The 26,338-nt window shown below is 39.8% G+C and overlaps 1 protein-coding gene across 1 annotated transcript in view; it reads right to left on the reverse strand.

Annotated features, from left to right (window-relative positions):
• Positions 1–24,097: 24,097 nt before the first annotated feature.
• Positions 24,098–26,338, reverse strand: part of LOC132395169 (collagen alpha-1(XXVIII) chain-like) — a 59,156-nt gene continuing 56,915 nt past the window's right edge. The window contains exons 16-17 of the mRNA XM_059971466.1: positions 24,217–24,392; positions 24,098–24,115 (exon numbers count right to left, since the gene is read on the reverse strand). Coding sequence (XP_059827449.1) covers positions 24,098–24,115; positions 24,217–24,392 — 194 coding nt within the window. The remainder of the gene's footprint in view (positions 24,116–24,216; positions 24,393–26,338) is intronic.

Raw genomic sequence — 26,338 nt, forward strand, 5'->3', positions numbered from 1 at the left:
AATTCCAGTTTCAATAAGGCATCTCTGCCTAACAAATTAATCGGAGTTCCTTTAAATACTAGCACCGGCAAAACAATTCCTTTGTTTCCCATTCTCAACCGCACTGGAGCCGTGCACTGTGTCAACTGTGTTTTCCCCGAGAACCCTACCATCTTAATAAACTTTCCTGACATGGGAAGGTGAAGGGCATACTGTGGCTGTACACAAGTGTACGTGGCTCCAGTATCTATCATCATTGGTGTCAGTTGCCCTTCTAACATAACCTTAACAATGGGTTCCTCGTCTGCCTCCCTTGTTATCATTGGGTAATGTCCCTTCCCACTCGAGTTCTCGGGGCACCCCTAATACCTCGCATAGGGGTTCACAGGTCCGCTTGGGCCTGTGGGGGCTGGTCCTTGGCTAAACTTTAGTTCCCTTCTTATCAGTTCCTGCTGGTGTGTGACAGGCCATGGTGTAAACGGACAATCTCTTCTCATGTGACCTGGCTGATTACATCCCCAGCACAATCTCTCTACCTCTCTTTCCCCCTGTTTCCTCACTGATCCCCTCTGCCCATAGCTCCTCTGTCCCCCTCCTTGGGACTTCCAGTCCTGTCTGGGCTGTTTGAATTTGGTCTGTTCCTGACAGGGCATTTGTGGGAATGCTCCTCCAAAGATGTTGATTATTGGCATGGGGTTTTCCAGCCCTTGTCTTGCAGTATGATGGGTTTCTCCATTTAGCAGTGCTTCATCCAGTTCAATGGCTGTACTCGGACCGGTGGTTGCTGGTAGCATCTTTTTGTTTTTCTCTTTTTCCTTCTTTTTGAGTTCTTCGAGCTGCATTTGTATTAACTTTCTTTGCACCTCTTCCTGCTGCTCAGCCAACCTTCGTTTGTCTTTCTGGTATTTCTCAACCGCATGGACTACATGGTCTCTAACTTCTTGTGGGGTCATTGATGTCAGCCCAACCACTTCCTCCAGTTTGGATTTTACTTGCGGAGGCATTGCATCCAGAATGCTATGTCGGAACAGTGAGGTCACAAATAAGCTATTCTCCACCTCTTTTTCAGTCTCCAGTCTCCACCTTTTCAACTGGTTTTCTATGTAAGCTGCTGGGCTTTCAGTGTCTCCCAGTGGATCCCCTTTTAAGGCTTTGTGGTCCACTTTGGGTGGATAAAGCTTTCTGAGGGCCTGCCATACCCTCTGCCTCACTCTGTCAAACCCGTCTCCATCAGTTCTCGGGTCGTTTGAGTTTACTATGCCAGCCATTTCCATTAGTTCGTTAAATTTGGAGGTTGCCATCAACCTTATCAATAGTGCCTTCAAATCTCCCATAGCCAATAATCGTCCGGCCGTTTCTTCTTCAAAGGCTCTAATCCATTTCCCTGCTCCTTCATGTAGATTGGGCAGAGTGTTTTTCAGCCCTTCTAGGTCCTGGGATCCCCAAGGGATATACTGCACTTGTCCTGATCCTTTTACTAACAACGGCATCATTCTTCCTCCTTCTTCCCACCAGCCCTGGCTCTCCTCCTCACCTCACTCCCCATCTGTCTCAGGGTATGTCTTTACTGCCTCCCACACAAATGTCTCCGGGGTTCTCTTCTTCCCTCGGTCTCCTTGTGGAGTCCTTCCTTTCTGTCTTGATTCAATACTTGGTTGGCCCCTGGAGTATTTTTTGCATCTCCTCTGGCAATCCCCTCTCAGTAACTTATCTGGCTCTCTCTCTACTTCCGCAAGTCGCTCCCCTACTGCCTCCTTCTGCTCTTCTAGGCTTCTGCCTCCTACTTCTTCCCCACAAATTCTCACATCCTCTCTCTCTCTCTCTACTTAACTCTTGCTCCTCCAATGAGTCACTTTCTCTTTCTTCCTGTCCGTGCCTGTACACCTGTGGCAGGGACTCCTCATGATCCTTACTCGTGCTTGATTCCCTTTTCTCTTGTGTTTCTCCAAGACTCTCATCTCCTATCTTTTTTCCATTTCCTCCTGAATGCCTTATCTCTTCCTGCCCTGATGAGCCATTTTCTTTTCTAGTCTGTTTATTTCGATAGTATAACCGATACTCCTCATACTCCTTTTCCTCTCTCAAGTATTTCATCCGTTCAATCTCTTCTTCCATTTCTCTCTTTGCCTGTTCCACCTCTATCCTTTCTGCCTGTGTCTCCTTCCATATCACCGCTTTTTCCTTCTCGTATTCTCTTTTTTCCTCCTCATTATCCCAAACTTGTACTTCTCCCTGCATGTTTACTGTTCCCGTCAGCAGGGGGCACTGCTTAGGGGTTCCTTCCTCATTATAGGGAGGGGGCTTTTCTGTTTCGTTCGCATCCGGGTACGGAGCTGAAGCCAGTTTCTCACTGTACCTTCCTCTCTCTCTAACAGGCTGTTTCTCCAGCACCTTAGTGTCTTCCTCGCTTGTAATTAATATTCTACCTGTCCTCCTCAGCCTTTCTCCCTCCGTTCTGAAGAGTTTCAGCTTCCATTTCTCGTTCTCTTTTTTGCCCTCTTTTCTTAGATTTATCTTTTGGTTTGTAATTTTTAATCAGTGCCTCCATTTCTTCGCACAAGCTTACATCAAACGTTCCTTCTCTTGGCCATTTTGTGACCAGGTTTTTGGTTCTCTTTTCCCATTTTTCTTAAGTTTTTGTGATCTCATATTTATTTATTGGAAATTTTTTGCTCAGTATCTCTACTGCCACTCCTTTACTTGTCATGTTCTCTCTTTTTAAGGTATTTCAGAGATACACAGTTCGTTTACTGGATAATATTATTTACTCTAATTCTATGCCTAGTCTATCGTCTATCTACCAGCGCTTTAAACTCTATATTGGACTGTCCTTGTTTCCTATTCTATTCTGCCCGTACAGACCTCTATTCAGAGCGATATCCGCAGAACTTTCTCTTTGCACCTCATCTATTCAGACCCTTATCTCTTAAGGCGGTATCCCCGAGGATTTTCTCTATTTTCCCTTTCCCTGCCCGTTCAGACCTTCGTTTTATATGAAGCGGTGTCCACAGAGATTTACCAACACCACATGGAATTTTTCTTAACTTACCTTCTTATTTGTACTTACCCTCACTGCAGTTTTCTTGATCAATCCTCTGAGCCTCCTGTTAACCCCCAATTCTGCCAGATTCTTTGGACCGGAGAGACCCTTCGGCAGTGGTTCCACACTTCTGAGACTCCAAGACCTCCCAAACAGAATTCTTAGTCCAAATTGTCGCAAAAGGCGCTTACCTTTTGTTTGGGTGCACCCTTCATTATGTTAGCATTGTGGGGGTCCCTAGAGGACTGGGAAGCGTCCCCAATCTGTCATTTCCTTTCCACGCGTCTCTTTCCGGTCCTGCCGCGGTTGCCAATTTTGTCGTGGTTTCTCATGCCCCACAAACGACCAGGAGACGCAGAAGATTCTTCAAGAAGTATTAAACTTTAATTTGCAAATCAAAGCTGAGACAGTCATTGAGCTAGTCGCTGGTTGTCCACCAATCCTTGGACAGAGCATTTTTTATAGCAATCTCCTGGTTTAGTTGCATTAGCATATCCAATCAGTCTATAGTTGCGTATCACAAGTACATCCGCCACTATTGTTTCTACCCATTGACTTAATCATGTTCTAATCTACATCTCTTAGCTACCTCTCATTAACCCACCATTGTCTACATTCTTAATATTTCATTCTCCTACTAAATTGGGTACATGCATAGCAAATAGCAAACTCAGACTACATAATCTACATCTCTTAGCTTCCTCTTATTAACACACCATTGCCTTCTACATTCAATTGGATATATGCATAGCAAATAGCAAGTTTCAAAGCTGACTACATAGTTTTGGTTACACAGCAAATAATGCAACGTTTATACTCCAATAATAGCCCGATGGGAGTTTGGGGAGCTGGGTTAAGCACAATAGGCAGAGAACAGAGAGAGAAGAAATGGGCTAAAAATTCTATATCTGAATACACAAAGTGTCAGAAATAAGGCGGATGAGCTTGAAACTCAGGTGCGAATGGGTAACTATGATGTTGTTGGGATAATGGAGACATGGCTGCAGGGAGATCAGACCTGGGAAATGAACGTACAAGGGTATAAGTGCTATCATAGGGACAGAAATGTGGGCGGGGGGGTGGGGTGGCCCTGTTGGTAAGGAATGAGATTCAGTCCTTTGCAAGGCGGTACATAGGAACAGGGGAAGTAGAGTCTGTGTTGATAGAACTGAGGAACAGTAAGGGCAAAAAGACCCTAATGGGTGTTGTCTACAGGTCCCCCAAACAGTAGCATGGATATTGGGTGCAAGTTGAATAGGGAGTTAACATTGGCATGTGGCAAAGGTAATGTCGCAGTAGTTATGGGGGATTTCAACATGCAGGTGAACTGGGAGAATCAGGTTGCTGCTGGACCCCAGGATAGGGAGTTCGTAGAGTGCCTACGGGATGCATTTTTGGAACAGCTTGTACGAGAGCCGACCAGGGACAAGGCTATTCTGGATTTAGTGTTGTGTAATGAACAGGATTTGATAAGCGATCTTGAAGTAAAGGAGCCATTAGGAGGTAGTGATCATAATATAAGTTTTTATCTGCAATTTGAGAAGGATAAGGGCAGATCGGAGGTGCCAGTGTTGCAGTTGAACGAAGGAGACAATGGAGCCATGAGGGAGGAGCTGGCCAAAGTTAAATGGACGGATATCCTAGCAGAAAAGACGGTGGAACAGGAATGGCAGGTATTCTTGGGAATAATGCACAAGGTGCAAAATCAGTTCTTCACCCAGAGAAGGAAGGATTCAAAGGGGGGAAAGGGGCCACAGTGGTTGACAAAGGAAGTCAGAGATTGCATAGCATTAAAAAAAGAAGTATGACAGAGCCAAGGTGAGTGGGAAGACAGATGATTGGGAAATTTTTAAGGAACAACAGAACTTAACTAAAAAGGCAATACAGGGAGAAAAAATGAGGTATGAACGCAAGCTAGCCAGGAGTATAAAGGAGGATAGCAAAAGCTTTTTTAGGTATGTGAAGAGAAAGAAGATAGTTAAGAACAATGTTGGGCCCTTGAAGAATGAATTGGGTGAAATTGTTATGGGAAACAAGAGAAATGGCAGAAGAATTTAATAAGTATTTTAGCTCTGTCTTCACTAGGGAAGACAAATGCAATCTTCCAGATGTATGGATGGGTCAAGGACATAGGGTAACAGAGGAAATGAAACAGATTGACATTAGGAAGGAAATGGTGATGAGTAGACTGGTGGGACTGAAGGCTGACTGATCCCCAGGTCCAGATGGTCTGCATCCTAGGGTACTAAAGGAGGTGGCTCTGGAAATTGCAGATGGGTTGGTAATCATTTTCCAATGTTCCTTAGATTCAGAAGCATTTCCTGAGGATTGGAGAATGGCTAATGTTATCCCACTTTTTAAGAAAGGAGGGAGGGAGAAAACAGAGAACTATCGTCCAGTCAGCCTAACATCAGTAGTGGGGAAGATGCTAGAGTCCATTATTAAAGATGAAATAGTAGCAGTTCTAGATAGCAATGATAGGATTGGGCCGAGCCAGCATGGATTTACCAAGGGCAAATCATGCTTGACTAATCTGTTGGAGTTTTTCGAGGATGTAACCAGGAAGTTATAGGAGATCCAGTGGATGTAGTGTACCTCGATTTTCAGAAGGCATTTGATAAGGTCCCACATAGGAAATTGGTGGGTAAAATCAGAGCTCATGGCATTGGGGGGAAGATATTGACATGGATAGAAAACTGGTTGGCAGATAGAAAGCAAAGGGTAGCAGTGAATGGGTGTTTCTCGGAATGGCAAGTGGTGACTAGTGGAGTGCTACAGGGCTCAGTATTGGGACCACAGCTGTTTACAATTTACATCAATGATTTAGATGAAGGCACTGAGAATAACATCAGCAAGTTTGCTGATGATACTAAGCTGGGTGGCAGTGTGACATGTGATGAGGATGTTAGGAGAATTCGGGGTGACTTGGATAGGCTGGGTGAGTGGGCAGATACTTGGCAGATGATGTTTAATGTGAATAAGTGTGAGGTTATCCACTTTGGGAGTAAGAACAGGCATGCAGATTATTATCTGAACAGTGTAGGGTTAGGTAAGGGAGAAATACAAAGAGATCTAGGAGTCCTTGTTCATCAGTCACTGATGGTGAATGTGCAAGTGCCGCAGGCAGTGAAGAAGGCTAATGGAATGTTGGCCTTTATTACAAAGGGAATTGAGTACAAGAGCAAGGAAATCCTTTTGCATTTGTACAGGGCCCTGGTGAGACCACACCTGGAGTATTGTGTACAGTTTTGGTCTTCAGGTTTAAGGAAGGACACCCTGGCTGTAGAGGAAGTGCAGCAAAGATTCATGGGGTTAATTCCTGGGATGTCTGGACTGTCTTATGCAGAGAGGTTAGAGAGACTGGGCGTGTACACGCTGGAATTAAGGAGATTGAGAGGAGATCTGATTGCAACATATAAGATTATTAAGTGATTGGACAAGATAGAGGCAGGAAATATGTTCCAGATGCTGGGAGAGTCCAGTACCTGAGGGCATGGTTTGAGAATAAGGGGTAGGTCATTTAGGACAGAGTTAAGGAAAAACTTCTTCTCCCAGAGAGCTGTGGGGGTCTGGAATGCACTGCCTCAGAAGGCAGTGGAGGCAAATCCTTTCAAGAAGGAGCTAGATAGGTATCTTATGGATATGGGAGGGAATCAAGGGGTATGGGGACAAGGCAAGAACCGGGTATTGATAGTAGATGATCAGCCATGATCTCAGAATGGCGGTGCAGGCTCAAAGGGCCGAACGGTCTACTTCTGCACCTATTGTCTATTGAATAACGATGAAAAGGCCAAGGTGGCCTGATAGAAGTGTATAAGATGATGAAAGGCATTGATCGTGTGGACAGTCAGAAGCTTTTTCCCAGGGCTGAAATGGCTATCACGAGAGGACAGTTTTAAGGTGCTGGGGAGTAGATACAGAGGAGATGTCAGGGGTAAGTTTTTTACTCAGAGAGTGGTGAGTGTGTGGAATGGGCTGCCAGTGATGGTGGTGGAGGCGGATACAATAGCGTCTTTTAAGAGACTCCTGGACAGGTACGTGGAGCTCAGAACAATACAGAGCAATGGGTAACCCTAGGTAATTTCTAACGTAGGGACATATTCAGCTCAGCTTGGTGGGCCAAAGGGCCAGTATTGTGCTGTAGGTTTTCTATGTTTTTATGTTTCTAAGTTTGTGTGATGACCAGCTAACTAGAAGAATTAGAATTAGAATTGACTTTATTTCTTATATCCTTTATATACATGAGGAGTAAAAATCTTTATGTTATGTCTCCATCTAAATGTGCAATGTGCAATCATACTGATTTATAATAAATAGAACAACGTAACATAGAAATACAATCAAATCAGCAGGAGTTAATCAGTCTGATGGCCTGGTGGAAGAAGCTGTCCCAGAGCCTGTTGGTCCTGGCTTTTATGCTGAGGTACTGTTTCCCAGATGGTAGCAGCTGGAAAAGATTGTGGTTGGGATGAGTTAGGTCCCCAATGATCCTATGGGCCCTTTTTACACATCTGACTTTGTAAATGTCCTGGATTATGGGAAGTTCTCAACTACAGATGTGGTGGGCTGTCCACACCACTCTCAGCAGAATCCTGTGATTATGGGAGGTACAGTTCCCCTACTAGGGAATGATGCAGCCAGTCAGGATGCTCTCATTTGTGCCCCTGATGGTATGCCCTCCGTGGGATCATTGTATGCATGAGGATTTCCCGTCAGCAGTATGTATTCTTCCAAATGGGTCCTGTGAGTGTTCCACCATGTCCTTCTCCGCAGTTCCTTCTTTCTCTTTCTTCAATCCTGCACTTTCTCTTGAAAGTGGCTATGCTCCATTCCCTCTAGAACATCTTGGGACAATTTATTGGCCAAAATGCTCCCATTGGCTAATACAACAAGCCTAACTTAATGAACTGAATTGCTTTAAACAGCAAAAAATGAAATACCCAATTGTATAATGTAATTAGAGGAACACACTGCATTTTGAGAAAATCTGCAGAAAACAAAATATGCAACAGCATAACTGTATTAATAAAATAAAGTATGGTCTTAAACCAGGATATTACACCAGTAAGAATGCAGACTTGCAATATAATACTTTGAAACTTTATTGGCTCAGTCAGAAATACACAGAAATTATACATTTAAGTGCATTTACCCAAATTGTAAATATTTACTGGCATGTAAGTCATTCTTTGATTCTATTTTTGAGGAAGTTTCTGCCAAGTTTCAATGTTAATCTCAGCATGTAATAAAACAAACTCAGGGTCAAAATGACTGATCTTTCATCAACAGTGGTATGATCTTTGGTGATAAGCTGCAGACCAGTATGCACTTCCCCACACAAAAGGTGGTAGTTGTGTACAAGAATGTCAAAAAAGAACAGTCCTTGGTTTCTGAATTGTGACGTTGACATATTGGTGAAAGATGCTCACTGCTAAATGTTTCCTTGTGCCATAAATCAAAGTACTGTGGATGCCAGGGGAACAAGAAAACGGGGAAAGATGAATGAAAGTGTTTGTAAGAAGTACTAAAGGGGCTATGAAGAAAAGTGTCTTTACACGTGGAATGATTGGGCTGTCAGGGGAAATGTAGTCAGATTCAATTTACCATTCAAAAGGAAACTGGTTTAAGAATGGGACAACAGAAAGAGGACAGGGGTGGGATCAGCTGGACTGTTCATGCATAGACCTAGTATAGATTCAAAGGGCTAAATGGCTTCTTTTTGCGTTATAATTATTCTGTGATTTCTAAAACTGGCAGAACAGAACATGGAAAATATATCCCTGGATAATATGCATCTACTGAAATGACATTTCTTTCTTCACAAGTAATTCGACTTGATCTTGTAAAGAGTTTTAGTTTTGTTCTCAAACAGTTTACTCACAATGTTAACTGCCCAGGGTGTTTGTAAAGAGATGCCAAAAGATCAATCTGTATTATTTATAGCCCAAAGGGACATTAGATTACCATTAGACATAGCTAAAAATCAGTTACTTTTTGCAGACCAGGTACAAAACATTTTGGGCAGCCTGACTGGTCACAGTTTCTGAATATATGTAGCGTTATTGAGCTATTGTTTTTGGTATTTTTGGTTCTCAGTGTTTTCAACCATTAATTGTTAGTTAAAGCAATTTCCTTTAGAAAGCTTTTCCTTACTCGTAAGATACATTTTTTAACTATACACTTTGTAATTCTAGAAGAAAATTGGCTTTCTATTTTTGTCAGTTTTAATAATTCTAAGTATTTGGACATCCATGCACATGCAATATATGTGACACATTCCAAACCAGCTAAATTGAAGATGGTTAGAGAACTCAGCACTGTTCAACAGATTTAAGCTACAGTCCCGAAGAATAGGATGCTGCACCAAAATTGGCTCGTGTTAGCCATAGTGTAAACTACATCCTAATTCCTGAAGAAAACAAAATAAAGCACAATAATTTTAAAAGGCTTTGGCTTTAATTTCTAGAAGGGTGTACTGATAGAGTTTGTTACAATTCTTTACAGCAATTAATGTGAAAGTTTTTGAGGAAGAGAGGTGTCCAAAGCTGAAGGACATGAATTCAGAATGAACATTTTACCAGCAGAATGTGGATCACACTGGCATAATTTTTACATATATTCACAGTATGTGTATGCAGATGTCCCTGGGGAGACTATCCACAATTGCCCTTGAGAACAGGGAGGTAAGTTTCCTTTTTGCCAAGTGAATGGCTTACAAAGCCATTGGAAGGACAGTTCCAAATCAACCATGTCATTGTAGTTCTGGAATCACATACAGTTCTAGCTAAGAGTAGCTTCCCCAGAAGACTTATGAATCAGGTTAACATATATAAAAATCCAAGTGTTTTCTGGTCACTGATAACGAGATTATTTTTTAATTCCAGACATAGTTAACTGAATTTAAATCCCCCAGTTGTCTATGGTGGGATTTAAATAGTGTTCCAGTCTTCCATCATTGGATCAGGCCAACAGAAGATGAATAACATGATACATTTAAGGGGATTCTAAATAAGCACATGGAAACAGGAATGAAGAGTTATGCTGTTAAAGTTAGATGAATTAATAAAGCAGTAGGTACTAGCATAGGTTTGCTAGACTAAAGATCTTATTTCAATGCTGTGAAATTCTATTCAATTCGAAGTAATATAGAGAGATAACAGGAATAATTTGGGGGAATTTTACACACAAGAAATTCTGTTGATAATATCTTTCTCATCAAGTGAAAGTTGATCTGGCTGAAGTAGAACACAACAGGTAATAAGAACATTTTATCATTGCAGTCTTTACGGTGCTTTATTAATTACTGACTTTTTAAATCCAATTCTATTTTGTGCTTCAACTCTCTGCGACACAGAAAATAATATAATTAGCTCCAAATTAAAATAATGTTTTGGGTTCTGCAGAGTGGTGAATTTTCTCCAGGTCACAAGGATTCTCCTTAAAGACTTTACAAATTAATCCTTCTATTCACTTCTGTAATAAAAAATAAGTAATTTTTTGTTACAAATTCAAAAACAGTATTCTGATTTTCAGAAACAAATCCTGTTATTTTCAGTACAATATAAGAAAAAAAGTGCTTCCTATGGACAACACACAAATAGTGGAAGAATACAAATTTTAAATAATCAGATGATCATTAAAACAATGATCCCTATTTATCTTTTTCCAGCCCTTGTAGACTTTGTGTTCACATTTATCACCCTCCTCTCCACACAACTCTGCTTGACTTTTTTTATCATTTATCTTGTCTGCCTCCACCTATCAATCTCTTGTTCATTGTACCTCATCATACAAGACCAAATCTCAAAGAGTCTCTTCCTGGATGGGTCCTGATTTTAGAAACAATAGCAGGTGTACTCCACAAATGCCTCTGACACAGAATCCTTGCCAGCTCAACTTATTCTATCTTTCTTTTTAAATCTTTTTATTAATTTTTAAACAAAAATAAATGAAACATGAATACAGAGTTTGAAAGTACATAGTTAATAGTTTAAATAAACATTCAAATAGATGATAATCAATATATAATAACCTCCCAAACTCATGGTAATTACGAACAAAAGAAGTTAAAAAAAACCTCAAAAAAAGAGAAAAAAAACTAACCAACGTGGGCCATTGCATTATGTCAAATATATACAGTAGCATCAATAACTCCGCACCTCCATCCAAATAATTAAGGATAATAAAAGTGAGGTTTAGGAAAAGACAATTTAACTCATATGAAAATGTTGAATAAATGGTCTCCAAGTTTCTTCAAATTTAACTGAAGACAACACTTCTAATTTTTTCTAAGCTCAAACAAGATATAGTTTGAGAAAACCACTGAAATATAGTTGGAGGATTAATTTCTTTCCAATTCAATAAAATAGATCTTCTAGCCATTAATGTAACAAATGCAATCATCCATCGAGTTGAGGGGGATAAACGACTATTATCCGCCATGGGTAAACTGAAAATTGCAGTAATAGGATGTGATTGGAAATTGATATTCAGAACTGTTGAAATAATACCAAAAATATCTTTCCAGTAGTTTTGCAAACAAGGGCAAGACCAAAACATATGGGTCAATGAAGCAACTTCAGAATGACATCTGTCACAGGTTGGATTAACATAAGAATAAAATCGAGCAAGTTTGTCCTTGGACATGTGAGCCCTATGTACAACCCTAAATTGTATTAGGACATGTTTAGCACGAATAGAAGAAGAATTGACTAATTGTAAAATTTGCTCCCACTGCTCAGTGGGTATAAGACAGTGAAGTTCTTTTTCCCATTCCTTAATTTTTTCTGATACTTCTGGCTGTATTTTCATGATCATATTATTAATGATGGCTACTAAACCCTTCTGACAAGGATTCAGAGCTAAAATTCTTTCCGTAATGTCCGATGGACATAATTTTAGAAAAGATTGTAATTCATTATTCAAAAAATTTCTATCTTGCAAATATCTAAAAAAATGAGTTTTAGGTAAATTATATTTATTAGATAGCTGTTCAAAGGACATAAAACTTATCTAAAATTAGATCACAAAAACATGTTATACCTTTTGTTTTCCATAAAACAAAGGCTTGATCCATAAAAGAGGGACAAAAAAGAAAGTTAGATATTATAAGGCTTGATAAGATGAACTTATTCAAGCCAAAAAATTTACGAAATTGAAACCATATTCGCAATGTATGTTTAACTATAAGATTAGTTATTTGTTTATTCAATTTAGATAAAGAAAAAGGAAGTGAAAATCCTAAAATTGAAAACGATGAAAAGTCTTGTACAGATTTACATTCCAAATTTACCCATTGTGGGCAAGCTGCCATAGTCGATTCTTGTGTCCAAAATATTAAATATCGTATATTAACTGCCCAGTAGTAAAATCTCAGGTTTGGCAAAGCCAAACCACCCTCCTTCTTAGGCTTCTGTAAATATTTTTTGCTTAGTCTAGGACTTTTATTCTGCCACAGATAGGAAGATATTTTGGAGTCAATAATATCAAAAAAAGATTTAGGAATAAGAATTGGTAATGCTTGAAATAAATATAAGAATTTGGGTAATACTGTTATGAATGTACCACAGCTCTGAGGGGCTGAAGGGGTGGGAGCAGCCCCCTCCTTCCGGAGAATCGCAAGAGCACTATTAATTCAGGTCTCGGACCCAGGAAAATGAGAGACAATGTAATGTTTTTGGCCAGGGCTCTTAGAGACACCTGTGCTAAGGGCATGACCCTGCTACGTGACAGCTACCACGGATATGGACACCCTCGGGCAATGTGGGGGTGGGGATTGCATCACCCTACTTTGATGGACATCTACAACTCTGCAAGTCAAGATAAAAGGGGACTACAGAGCGCGGTACCCCAGAGAGACGCACCAGAAGGACTCGATCGCTCAACGCTCCCGTGATAGCTGGAAGCCACTCAAAAGCCACGTGCACTCCGTAACTTCTCTGCCTGAGGAGCAGGTGGCTGATGATACCGAGAAGGACTTCGAACTAATAACAAGGGAAAAAAAAGACAGCTGAGAGAGAGAGAGCAGTCTAAATTTGGCCGGTTTTGATTTGGCCGACACGTTTTTACCGACTCTGTACCAGCGAGGGTTCGAGGAAGGTAAACCGGAGAGTAAGGAGGGGGGAGAGAGTAAACAGGGGGAGGTAGACCTGCCCTTAGTCAGACGAGAGTTTGTATGGGAACAGGAAAGTGATGAGGAGCTGATAGCCTTGAGAGAGTTGGTTCTTTCGGAGACCGAGGTTGAAACTGAGCCCGAAGGTTACTACCTGAAGGAGGGTGTGTTGATGAGGAAGTGGAGGCCCCCCAAGGTGTTGGTCAATGAGGACTGGGCGGTGGTACATCAGATAGTAGTCCTGAAAACGTATCGGGACGAAATTCTGAACTTAGCTCATAAGGGACCGTTAGGTGGGCATCTGGGAATAACGAAGACAGTGGATCGGGTTCAAAGAGAGTTCTATTGGCCAAACATGAGAAAAGAGATTACTGAATATTGTAAAAGGTGTCACCTGCCAAATGGTGGGTAAGCCGAACCAAGTTATCCCTAAGGCACCTCTCCGATCCATCCCCGCGTGCGAGGAGCCTTTCTCCCGAATCATTGTAGATTTTGTGGGGCCCCTACCTAAAACTGCGAGGGGGCGGCAGTATATCATGACCGTGATGTGTGCCGCTACACGATTTCCAGAGGCTGTGCCTCTAGGTAATATTAGGACCGCTGTGGTGGTGAGGGCCCTCATCAAATTCTTTACCACAGTGGGGCTGCCTAAGGAGATACAATCGGATCAGGGGAGTACCTTCACATCTAACGCATTTCAGCAGATGATGACCCAGCTAGGGGTCAAACAAATTCTAGCCTCCGCGTACCACCCAGAATCCCAAGGGGCGTTGGAAAGGTTCCACGCTACACTAAAGACCATGCTTAAAACTTATTGTCAGGAGAACGTTCGAGACTGGGATGAGGCTTTACCCCTTCTGTTATGTGCCGTCAGGGATACAGTCCAGTGCTCACTGGGGTTCAGTCCGTTTGAGCTCGTTTTTGGTCACAGGCCCAGGGGCCCTCTAACCCTCCTGAGAGAAAAGTGGTCTAGCCCGACTGTTCGAGTCAGTGTGATCGACTATGTTCTGAAATTCCGGGAGAGGCTGCATAAAGTACGCGCCTTGGCAAAGGACAACCTTAAAGAATCCCAGGAAAAAATGAGCCAGTGGTATAACCCAAGAGTGAAAGAACGAGAGTTTTACGTAGGCGACAAGGTTTTGGTCCTATTTCCGGTAGTTACCCATCCCCTTCAGGCGAGGTTTTAAGGACCATATACAGTGCGTAAGAAAATAGACTCGCTGAATTACGTGATTAAAACCCCTGATCGGCAAAAGCCGACCCAGTTAGTTCACGTGAACATGATGAAAAGGTACCATGACACTACCCCGCGGTGGTCGGTGCGGCCATGAAAACCGATCACAACCCGTTGGTATTCCTGGCCGATATGGAAAATAAAAACAGGAGGTTATTGAGCTGGAGTCTGATGCTGCAGGAATTCGATATTAAGATACAGCACATTAAGGGGAGTGGTAATGTGCTAGCGGATTGTTTATCTCGATGCTGAACAAAGTGTATAACTGTATGGCTCTGTAATTAAAAGAAAAAGCTTGGGTATTGTGTTAGATTAAAAATCATGTAAGACTCTGTACAACTTCGTTTTTAACCGCTGGTAAAAATGTTTTTTTTAGAGGGGAGGTGTTATGAATGTACCACAGCTCTGAGGGGCCGAAGGGGTAGGAGCAGCCCCCTCCTTCCAGAGAATCGCAAGAGCACTATTAATTCGGGTCTCGGACCCAGGAAAATGAGAGACAATGTAAAGGTTTTGGCCAGGACTCTTAGAGACATCTGTGCTAAGGGCATGACCCTGCTACGTGACAGCTACCACGGATATGGACACCCTCGGGTAATGTGGGGGTGGGGATTGCATCATCCTACTTTGATGGACATCTACAACTCTGCAAGTCAAGATAAAAGGGGACTGCAGAAGGCGGTACCCCAGAGAGACGCACCAGAAGGACTCGATCGCTCAACGCTCCCGTGATAGCTGAAAGCCAGTCAAAAGCCACGTGCACTCCGTAACTTCTCTGCCTGGGGAGCAGGTGGCTGATAATGCCGAGAAGGACTTCGAACTAATAACAGGGAAACAACGCTCCCCTGATTCAACGGAGTTGCTTCGTCAAAGACCCGGGCAAGTTTTGTCGTTTCTCCTCACTCTCTCTGAAACACGTGAAACCCAGCGATTCCCCAAAAAGACTGAAGCCTGCAGACTTCTGAGTGACTTTTATATTTCCAACGGACAATATATTATCCCCTAGACAACAGCAGAGATTATTTCTTAATGATGATTATTGCTATACCCGCGCTTTAGATTGAGTTTTGCCGATGTATATGTTCTGAATGTTTGTATTGACCTTACTTTTGTGCCCCCTTTATGAATAAAACCGTTCGAAAATAGTGCCATCGGACTCCAACGGACCTCTCTATCTTTGCTGGTGAGTTATCCAGTTACGGGATACGTAACAAAGGAATCTTTGAGCATCCGCTGGAGATTTGAACAGTCGATAAGTCCCATCTTTGAGAGTAACTCTCAATTGTGCTGGAAATAACAGCACTTGCTTGTAGCCTTCCTGATGAATTTCTGAGATAACTGATTTAAGAGCCATTCTTGCCTTTAAAACTTCCAGAATACGGAATTTAAAATCTTGAAAGCTGATCATACCCTTTTTCCGGGCAGCCCGAATCAAACGTTCTTTGGTATGAGGATAATGGATCTGGAGAATTACTTGTCGTGGTTTCAAACCTGAATCTGAATGAAAATGAGAAATGCGATGTGCACGGTCGATTATTGGAGGGGAATCCAGTACTTCTGAGCCGAAGACATCCATTAAAAATTTGGAAAAAAATGCAGTGAGATCGCCATTCTCAAATTTTTCAGGAATCCCAATTATCCGGAGATTTTGTCTTCGAGAGCGGTTTTCAAGATCAGTGATTTTAGATTTATAACGATCCATCTGTTGAGAAGTCGAAGCTTGCTGTTGTTGCAAAGTTTCAATTATACGATCTCTCTGGCGAGTGGCTTCTTCAAGAACTAAAATACTTGCTTGTTGTTTTTGTGAATCCAGTGTAAGTGCTTGAAGTTTTGCGTCAAGTGTCTTTAAAATTTCATCGAACGTAGAAAGCTTTGAGGTTAATTTATTCTCCAGTTTTTCAAGTCTGTCGTCCACAAGCTTCGCGATTGCTTCTAAAGTTAACGGTTCTTTCATCTGTTTTGATTCCTTTACTTTAGACATTTCAACGAGTTGAAAATGATTCAAATAATTGAAAAAGATTTCACATGCCTGAACCCCTTTAGAATAGGTATAAAAAGATCAATTAGGGGGTGCTTGTAGGTAAACAAAAAGTAAAAGGATTGGAGCGAAGCCTAAAACCACTTCATTCCATAAGCGCCATCTTGAGACTCCTCTCAAAGGGCTATAATCATCTGTGACATTACAGTGTCCTTTTTAAAAATTGTTCATTATTTATCCATTTATCCATATATCCTTTATCTTGCTGCAAGGAACAGAGGCCCATAGACACCCTTCCCCCAGGTATTCCTCGCTTCCATCCAGGCCAATTCCACACCATGAATCTCTGAGCACATTCATCCTTCATCGCGACATGGATACTCTCCTGGATTAAAAATGCAGAGTCAGCAGGAGACGCTCATGGAGTGAGTACTGTTTTAGATTCGCTCCATAACCTTTACTTTTTTTAACCTTTGATCACCCTTATCCAACTTATTTTTACCTACACCAAAAGATTCTTGCTATTTTTTTGGACTTATCGTTAAGAGTTTATTGTGAATTTTTGAAGATATGCTATCAGAAATGGCTCTTAGATCTAAAGGACGAGAACCTGGGCGGAACCCGAACGGTAATGGAAAGAAGCAAGCTCATCCGCAACGCACTGAATTAACTTATGAACTGTTTATGGAGGTTTTGGATAAAAAATTTGATGAACTACAACAAATTTTTAAACAAGATATAAAGCCTTTTCAAGATTATATGGAAAAGACGGATTCAGTAATTAACCAGCAGCAAGTTCTTATTGCATCTCTGCAAGAAGACGCTCGGAAACGAGATTTGATAATTGAAAAATTGCAACAGGATTTACTTTCGACCACTAAACTGGTGGAAACACTTAAAGCCAAGAGTGTCGACTTTGAGAATCGGTCCAGAAGACAGAACCTACGTATACTTGGTCTCCCAGATGGCATAGAACAAGGCGACCCTTCGAAACTCTTTGCTCAACTTTTAAAGGATGCGTTCCCGTCTGTATTTCCAGATAGCCCCCCATTACTTGATCGTGCTCATAGAATCAAGCGTCGATCACTGAGTGCTTCAGCTAAACCCTCGGTTGTAATTGTCCGGTTTCATTACGTACATGATAAAGAGCAACTTATTCGTGTGGCCCGGCGTGTAGGAATGGTTACATTTCAGGATCACAGTTTCCGCTTAGTAGAAGATTTTAGTCCTTAAGTTATGAAGGCAAGGTTTCTTTTTAAACCTCTGATGTCTGAATGTTATGAGAAAAATCTAAAACCTGCGCTCTTATACCCTGCGAAGCTCAGAATCTCGCCGCCAAACGCTCCATGCCACGTTTTCCTTTCTACATTTGAAGCGAGAAGTTTTCTAAATGAGAACTTCCCTACTGTTACGGAATCTCATTCCTAACAAATGAGGGTTTTTGATCGTGTAAGATGGTTTTTGATTCCTCAAACCAGATTTTGTTTCTGGCTATTGGTGTAGGTTTACTCTACACTTTATATTCAAGTTAAAGTGTTCTTTCGTCATATTAATCGGTTTGTTTTATACACTCTAACCATTATACTATATTGCTGACTATCATTTTTGTTCCTTCGAAGGTGTATTTTTAATCCTTTGAAGATGATTTTTTTTTTACTAAGATGGTGGTTTTTTGGAAAACTATTTTTGTTTTTTTTAAGATGGCGTTATTTTTTTTTCTCTCGTTTTCTTCCTACAATGCATCACTTATCACAGTCTAAATATTTTTTGGTTTGTTTGGGTTATAACCTGATTTATAAGTTCTTAGTGATTATATTCTTTTTGTTTCTTTTACAACCAAGTATATTAAGAAGTTTGGTTTTTAGTATAGTGATCATAATTTTTAAAGTTTGGGTGGATTTTTTTATATATATCCTTTATATACAGAGTGGTCTTCCGCTGACATGGGGGTTGAATTAGTTTCATGTTTTCCTTTTCGCAGCCTGTTTTTGGCTGTTGTTTTTTTTCTCTCTCTTGAGGGGGTGGGGGTGGTCTGTTTTCTAACTCTATATTTCCTTTTCCAGTTTGTTTTAGTTTTTTCATTTGGGCTGTTTTTGAACTACAAATATGTCTACGATGTCATCACTTCTGGGTCCACTATTTTTGTTCCTCTTCCAGGTGCATGAGTTTATAATTTGGTTAACCCTTTTTATACCAAAGGGTTGATTTTAGAAATATGGCTCAGACCATTAATCTTGGGTCTTGGAATACTAATGGTTTAAATCATCCGACTAAACAAAAGAAGATTTTCAAAGTATTCCAAAGACTTAATGCTCATATCATTTTTGTACAAGAAACTCATGTGAGGAAGGAGGATAATTATCATTTTTTTAGGTTTTGGCGGGGTCAACAGTATCATTCGAATTCGAATGCCAAAGTAAAGGGAGTTTCAATTTTTATTGACTCCTCTATTGCATTTGTCCAACATGATATCTTTTTGGATCCGAATGGTAGATTTTTGTTAATTACGGGCTTATTTTGTAATAAAAAGGTTGCTATGGTTAATGTTTATGCTCCAAATGTGGATTGTCCTGATTTTTTAAAATCCTTATTTATTTCTTTACCTAATTTAAATGAATATAAGTTGATAATGGGTGGTGATTTTAATTGTTGTTTAAATCCTTTGATGGACAAATCTATATCTACTCAGACTTTACCCAATAACTCGGCCACTTGTATCAACTCTTTCATGACTGATAATGGAGTTTTTGATATTTGGAGATTTCGGCAACCTAAGGACAAAGAGTTTTCTTTTTTCTCACATGTTTATCATTCTTATTCGAGAATTGATTATTTTTATATTGACTCTTGTTTGATTCCTTTGGTAAATGGTTGTGATTATGATAGTATAGCTATTTCTGACCATGCTCCATTAAAACTTTCTATTAAATTTATGGATACAGTTCCTAATGCTAGACAATGGCGATTTGACTCTACCTTATTGCAAGATCTGGACTTTATTAAATTTATGAATGAACAGATCGACTTCTTCTTTTTAACCAACTCCACAGAAGATATTTCTTACGGAACACTTTGGGACACTTTTAAAGCATTTATACATGGACAGATTACTCTTACTCTGTTGGTCTGAGAAAACGCATAAAGAAGGAAGCTCTTTTATTGGTTGATAAAATCAAAGAGATTGACAAGAAATATTTAATTACTCCTAGTAAGGAGCTTTACAAGCAAAGGGTTGAACTTCAAACAGAATATAGTTCATTACTTACATCTTTGATTGAAAATCAACTGATGAAGTCCAGATCTGATTTTTATATACATAGTGATAAATCGAGTAAACTGCTCGCTAGTCAATTGAAGAATGCTTTGGTTAAACATCAAATTACTGAGATCCATCAGTAAAATGGGGATTTGACAGTTAACCATGATGAGATAAATAAATCATTTCAAGATTTTTATACTTCCCTGTATCATTCTGAATTTCCTCAGGACTGTGGTACCATGTGTGATTTTCTTGGGAAATTGAATTTCCCAAAATTATCACCAGATGATCTTTCATTATTGGAAACTCCTATGACGGATGCAGAAATCAAAGGAGTTATTTCCTCCATGAATTCAAGGAAAGCACCTGGTCCGGAATGGTATACAACAGAATTTTTAAAATGTTTTTCCGCTACTCTCTCACCTTGGTTATATAAGGTTTTTGAAGAAGCAATTGGATTGGGCAATTTGCCACAGTCTTTTTATAGAGCTTCCATTTCTTTAATATTGAAGAAAGATAAAAACCCTACTGATTGTGCATCCTATAGACCAATATCCTTATTGAATGTAGATTCCAAGATTTTTTCCAAGTTACTTGCATCCAGGTTGGAGAAGGTATTACCCCAAATTATTTCAGAAGATCAAACCAGTTTTATTAAAAATCGTTATTCTTTTTTTAATGTTAGGAGGTTATTGAATATTGCGTATACTCCTTCACATAATATTTCAGAATGTGTTATTTCATTAGATGCGGAGAAAGCATTTGACAGAGTTGAATGGCCATACTTATTTAATGTGTTGGAGAAGTTTAATTTTAGTCTGACATTTATTTCCTGGATTAAACTGATTTATCATACTCCAGTAGCCTCGGTGTTTACTAATAATCAAAGATCTCCCTTTTTTCGTTTATTTTGGGGCACTAGACAAGGCTGTCCTCTTAGCCCACTATTATTTGATATTGCTTTAGAACCCTTTGCAATTGCTATCAGAGAATCACAGGATATTCTTGGTATTAATCGTGGGACAGATACTCATAAGTTATCTTTATATGCAGATGATTTATTATTATTTATTTCTAATCCTGAGAAATCTATTCCTGTAGTTTTATCATTGTTGGCTCAATTTAGTGACTTTTCTGGGTATAAATTAAATCTTAATAAGAGTGAATTGTTTCCTTTAAATAGACAGGTCCCAATCTATGGAAACTTACCTTTTAAATTAGTTAATGACTCTTTTATTTACTTAGGGATTAAAATTACAAAAAACCATAAAGACTTATTTAAGGTTAATTTTGTACCCTTAATTGATCAGATTAAATGCTTGTTTACTAAGTGGTCACCATTATCTTTATCTCTGATAGGTAGGATTAATGCTATCAAGATGGTTTTTTACCTAAGTTTTTATATATTTTTCAAGCGGTACCAATTTTTATTCCAAAATCTATTTTTACTAATGTTGATTCAAAAATTTCCTCATACATATGGCAGAATAAAAATCCCAGGTTAGGTAAAATATACTTACAGAAGGCAAAGAAGGAAGGTGGGTTAGCATTGCCTAATTTCAGATTTTATTATTGGGCAGTTAATATTAGATATTTGATATGTTGGTTGAAAGATTGGGATGGATCTTTTAGCCCTCATTGGGTGAGCCTGGAAATTAAATCGGTACCAGGTTTTGCACTGGGTTCTATTTTGGGGACTTCTCTCCCTTTTGCTCTTTCTAAATTGCCAAAACAAATTGACAACCCGATAGTTAAACATACTTTACGTATATGGTTTCAATTTTAGAAATTTTTTGGTTTGACTCAGTTTGTTTTAAATATTCCTATTGTTCCAATTGTTTTTTTCCACCCTTCAATTATAGACCGAGTTTATTCGACTTGGAAGACTAAGGGATTACTACAATTTTCTGATTTATTTTTGGATAATTGTTTTATGTCTTTTGAGCAATTATCTAACAAATATTATTTGCCTAGATTTCATTTTTTTAGATACTTACAGATTAGGAATTTTTTAAATACTGTACTTCCTACTTTTCCAAATTTTGTGTCTTCAGGTATTTTGGAGAGTTTGTTTGAATTAAACCCCTTTCAAAAAGGGCTTATATCAAAACTTTATAATATAATTATGAAGATACATTCAGAGCCCCTTTATAAGACAAAATTGATTGGGAAAGAGAGCTTAACCTTATTATTCCTATTGAGAATTGGGATAGAATTCTTCAATTAATTAATACATCATCGATATGTGCCAAACATTCATTAATACAGTTTAATGTCGTACATAGGGCCCATATGTCCAAGGATAAATTGGCTCATTTTTATTCCTATATAAATCCTATTTATGATAGATGTCAATCTGAAATAGCATCTTTAACTCATATGTTTTGGTCGTGTCCGCTTTTGAAAAAATATTGGAAAGATATTTTTGATATTATTTCTGTGGTATTGAACATTGATTTACAACCTCATCCTATTACTGCAATTTTTGGTTTACCAATGATGGACTCACTTTATTTATCTTCTTCCGCCTGTCGAATGATTGTGTTTCTTACACTAATGGCTAGAAGATCTATTTTGTTGAACTGGAAGGAAATTAATCCTCCTGCATTCATTGGTTTTCTCAAACTATGTTATGTTTAAATTTAGAGAAAATTAGGAGTGGTGTATTTGATGCTTCTATTAAATTTGAAAAGATATGGAGACCATTTATGCAATATTTTCATAGGATGTAATATGACCCTGTTCCAAGCCTATTTGATTTTCCAGTTTTGATTTTATATATGTTGAGAGGATCGGAGTTGACGACACTGATGATTCTGTATTTTTGTGAGACATTATAAACAGCCTTTTTTTTTCTTTTTTCAGTTTTTCTTTTTTCTTTTTTCCTTTTTTCCCTCCTTATTAGCTATTAGATTATTAGATTAGTTTTTTTTGCATTTTTTTTCTTTTTCTTTTTTCTGATTTTTTAATTACTTATTATGATATACCTAGAATTGCCTTGCTTATTTATATATTGTATCGTTCATGATTTGGGAATACTCATTTATACTGTAATTATTGCTTATGTATTCTTTCATGTGCAGTTGAAATGTGTATGTTTGTAATCCCATTACTATGTATCAATTATATTTTGTTGATATTAATAATAATAAAAAGATTGAAAAAGAAAGAAAGAAAGAAAGAAAGAAAGAAACAAAGCAAGCCTGCCTCCTTTCTCTTTCCCCCAATTCCAAAATATTGAGTTTCCAGTCCATGTTTATGTAATAGCTATTACCGTAAATTAAACTATTAGTTAATCTGGTTCCAACTTCAGATGCACATGCTTGATTATGTTTCCTGTCTGCTTTTTCGTCGTGGTTTGATTTTTATTCCCCCACTTCACTACTGGACACACATGCTCTCTCCCTTCTTTTGATTTAGCATACTTTCCATCATTTGAATTCCCCCTTCCCCTCATGTTAGGTAAAGTATCTTAGCGTTCGTGTCTAGGAACTGCTAAAAGTGGCAGCACATTTTAAAGGTGGTTAAAAAGTCATATGGCATATCTTTTAATTAGCCAGGAGACAGAGGGTAAGAACAAGGTGATTATAGCATTACCTAATCAACATTGCCTGGCTACAGCTGGGGTATTATACCCAATCCATTCTTCCTCCTTTGTTTTGTGAAATATCTTTACACATGTTATTTTGAGGATGGAGTAAACAGTTAGGATTTGAGTTGTGTGTGACATCCCCAACTGCTCACAGATTAACTACATTGTGTTGTGTTATAATCACAGGATAGGAGCTGATCATTTTTCTTTCTTCACTGTGCTGCCTGACCTGCTGAGTGGCTCAAATACTTTCCAGTTTATTTTAGGTTTCACTAGGTGCTCCTCAGGCAAATGGTGCCTTGATATCAAGGGCATTCTCATCTCACCTTGTTTCCTCAAGAAATGAGCAGTCATGGCTCATAAGAACATACAAAATAGGACCAGGAGTCGGCTATCTGGCCTGTCGAGCCTGCTCCGCCATTCAACAATATCATGGCTGATCTGGTCATGGACTCATCTCCACCTACCTGCCTTTTCCCCATAACCCTTAATTCCCCTACTATGCAAAAATCTATACAACTTTCTCTTAAATATATTTACTGAGGTAGCCTCCACTGCTTCATTGGGCAGAGAATTCCACAGATTCACCACCCTCTGGGAAAAGCAGTTCCTCCTCCTCTCCATCCTAAATCTACTCCCTCGACTCCTAATAATGCTGGATATTGCAACTTCAGGTAGATTGCTGGGATCAAGACTTGCACTGCAGTTTTACTTCAGGAAACTCTCTGCGCTGGGGCCTAGGCAGGCAGTGTTGAATTTTGGTATGCAGCCTGTTTAGTCATAGTGCTCAGACGCCTATCCCCACCCCAAGTTCATTCTGTGCCCTCACTGCCCTCAATTCTTCTTCCAAAGTATTAATATAGAAAAAATATGTTTTGATGTTCTGTTATGAGATGCAACGTCTTTGCTAAGACTGAAGGGCTTGCTGAGCAAAAAAAGTGCAGGGGATCTCTGAACATGTTAGATGATAGTCACCTGGCACAGAAAACTCACTGATATTTGACGTAGCCTGTGAATGGGACTCACCTTTGTAAACTTTAAGCATTTGCTGTGGCATTCATCCTGAGTCTGAAAGAGATTCTGATTTCCTCCGCATCCTCCGTACCAGAACTGTGCACATGAATCAGCTGCAGTATCATAGTACCACTTAATAACATAACTCCTGCATGGCCCTTGATCAAGGGGTTCATCACAGGCTGGATCTGTAGCCCAAAATCATATGAAAATGTTACATTCAACTTCTCAAAACATGAAAATTAGTCATGAATTACAGTGCTCCTAGCCCACCTACCATCACTATCACATTTTCTCCCTTCACCTACTATTACGAGCAGATGGAAACAACTCCTGTCATCTGCTCCCTGACTAACTCTGGGTTTCCCATTGGTAGTGGCACGGACTCGTTTAAGATGGAGTCCCACTTAAATAGCTTTGACCAGTGGCCAATCTGGACATTGGAAGTTTTGAGAGGAGGGGGCTTCAATCAGGTCCACTGCCCGAGGATAAAAGGCAGCAGCAGATCAGTACAGTGAAAAACAGCTTTGACCAACGACCAATCGGTGTCTGGGATTAATTGGCAACAGCGCATCAAAGGAAGGCAGTGGCAATCATCTGAGTGAGCACAGCGGCGATATTGAGGCTTCTGCGAAGAGAGGCTTCAGTCAGAGAAAGAGGAAGAAAAGCTCAAATTTTTCCTTCTCTTTGTTATAGCTGCTCAGCTAGGGCAGCAGGATTCACAGGCAGGATAGTGGAATGCTCCTCTTGCGGGATGTGGGAAGGCAGGGAGACCTCCAGTATCCATGACGACTACAACTGTGACAAGCGCATCCAGCTGCAGCTTCTAACAAGCCACATTAAGGAATTGGAGCTGGAACTGAGGGCAGCATTGATGATGGAGGAAGGGAAGCCCCTTTCTTTGAAGGAGGAGGACACCTCCTTTGTTTTGGATTGAAAACGTTGGGGTGGGGATGTGGTGGGGATGGAGGGATTGAGAGAAGGTGACGGCAGTTTTACAAGTAACTGGGTGGGAAGAGGTATAGTCCAGGTAGTTGTGAGAGTCTGTGGGTTTACAATTGACATCAGTAGATAAGCTGTCTCCAGTGATACAGAGTTCAAGAAAGTGGAGGGAGGTGTCAGAAATGGACCAGGCAAATTTGAGAGCAGGGTGGAAGTTGGAGGCAAAGTTGATGAAGTCGACAAGTTCAGCATGGGTGCAGGAAGCAGCAACAGTGCAGTCATCAATGTAGTGTAGGAAAAGTGGGGGGTGGACACCAGTTTAAGACTGGAACGTAGCCCATTCCACATTGCTAATAAACAGGCAGGCATAGCTTCGAGCCACGTGAGTGCCCATTGGTCCCAGCACAAACAACCCTGGTTTGTTGTGGACAGAAGAAGAAAGATGTTTTAAAGTTGTCAGACAAAAAATGTATTTGCTTAAATAATCTTAAACATACTTCTCTGGTTTAATATTTGCAGTTTGTTTTAATCTTAAACCAACAGCTGAAACAATGCTTGTAAGCCAACAGCAGGCAATCTCCACCCAGAGTCCAAAGGACTATTTGATTAAGGCAGGGAATTTTACCCAACAAAAATGCATGACTGGTTAGCATAAAATCCACGCCTCTGCCTATCTATTTTATCATTGTGTCAGGAAGTACTATTTCAGATTTTTTTAAAATCATGAAATTCACTTAACTAGGTTCACACATTAGTTTTCTGTGTAGGATTTGGGAAAAAAAAACTGGTAAATGTGGTTTTAAGAGGCTATTCTGACAACAGAATCCATAAATGTGTTCTGTACTGTGAGTCTGTAAGGGGCTGAGTTTTGCACTGTATTACTCACTCTATATAATAACAGAAGTTGACAGGAGCCTTTGATAGGTGATATAAAACTATCAGGATGTGAATTGAGGAAAGTGGCTGAGTCATTTGCTTAGCAAAATTTGCCCCTTTGTGAACTTTCTCCTCCAGCACTTCTGGTGGAGTGAACATTGGTGAAACAGTGAAAGGATTTGACTTTTGCAGTACACCTTGGTCAGTGGCCAGCCCTTCCAAATGACCGCTGTGGTTTTGAAATTGGAAATGATTCTCCCTGCCTCATAAACACGTCTTCAGTAGTATAACACATTGTACTTTTGGAGTACACTGT

Source organism: Hypanus sabinus, chromosome 6 (assembly GCF_030144855.1).
Source record: "Hypanus sabinus isolate sHypSab1 chromosome 6, sHypSab1.hap1, whole genome shotgun sequence".
Classification (NCBI taxonomy): domain Eukaryota; kingdom Metazoa; phylum Chordata; class Chondrichthyes; order Myliobatiformes; family Dasyatidae; genus Hypanus; species Hypanus sabinus.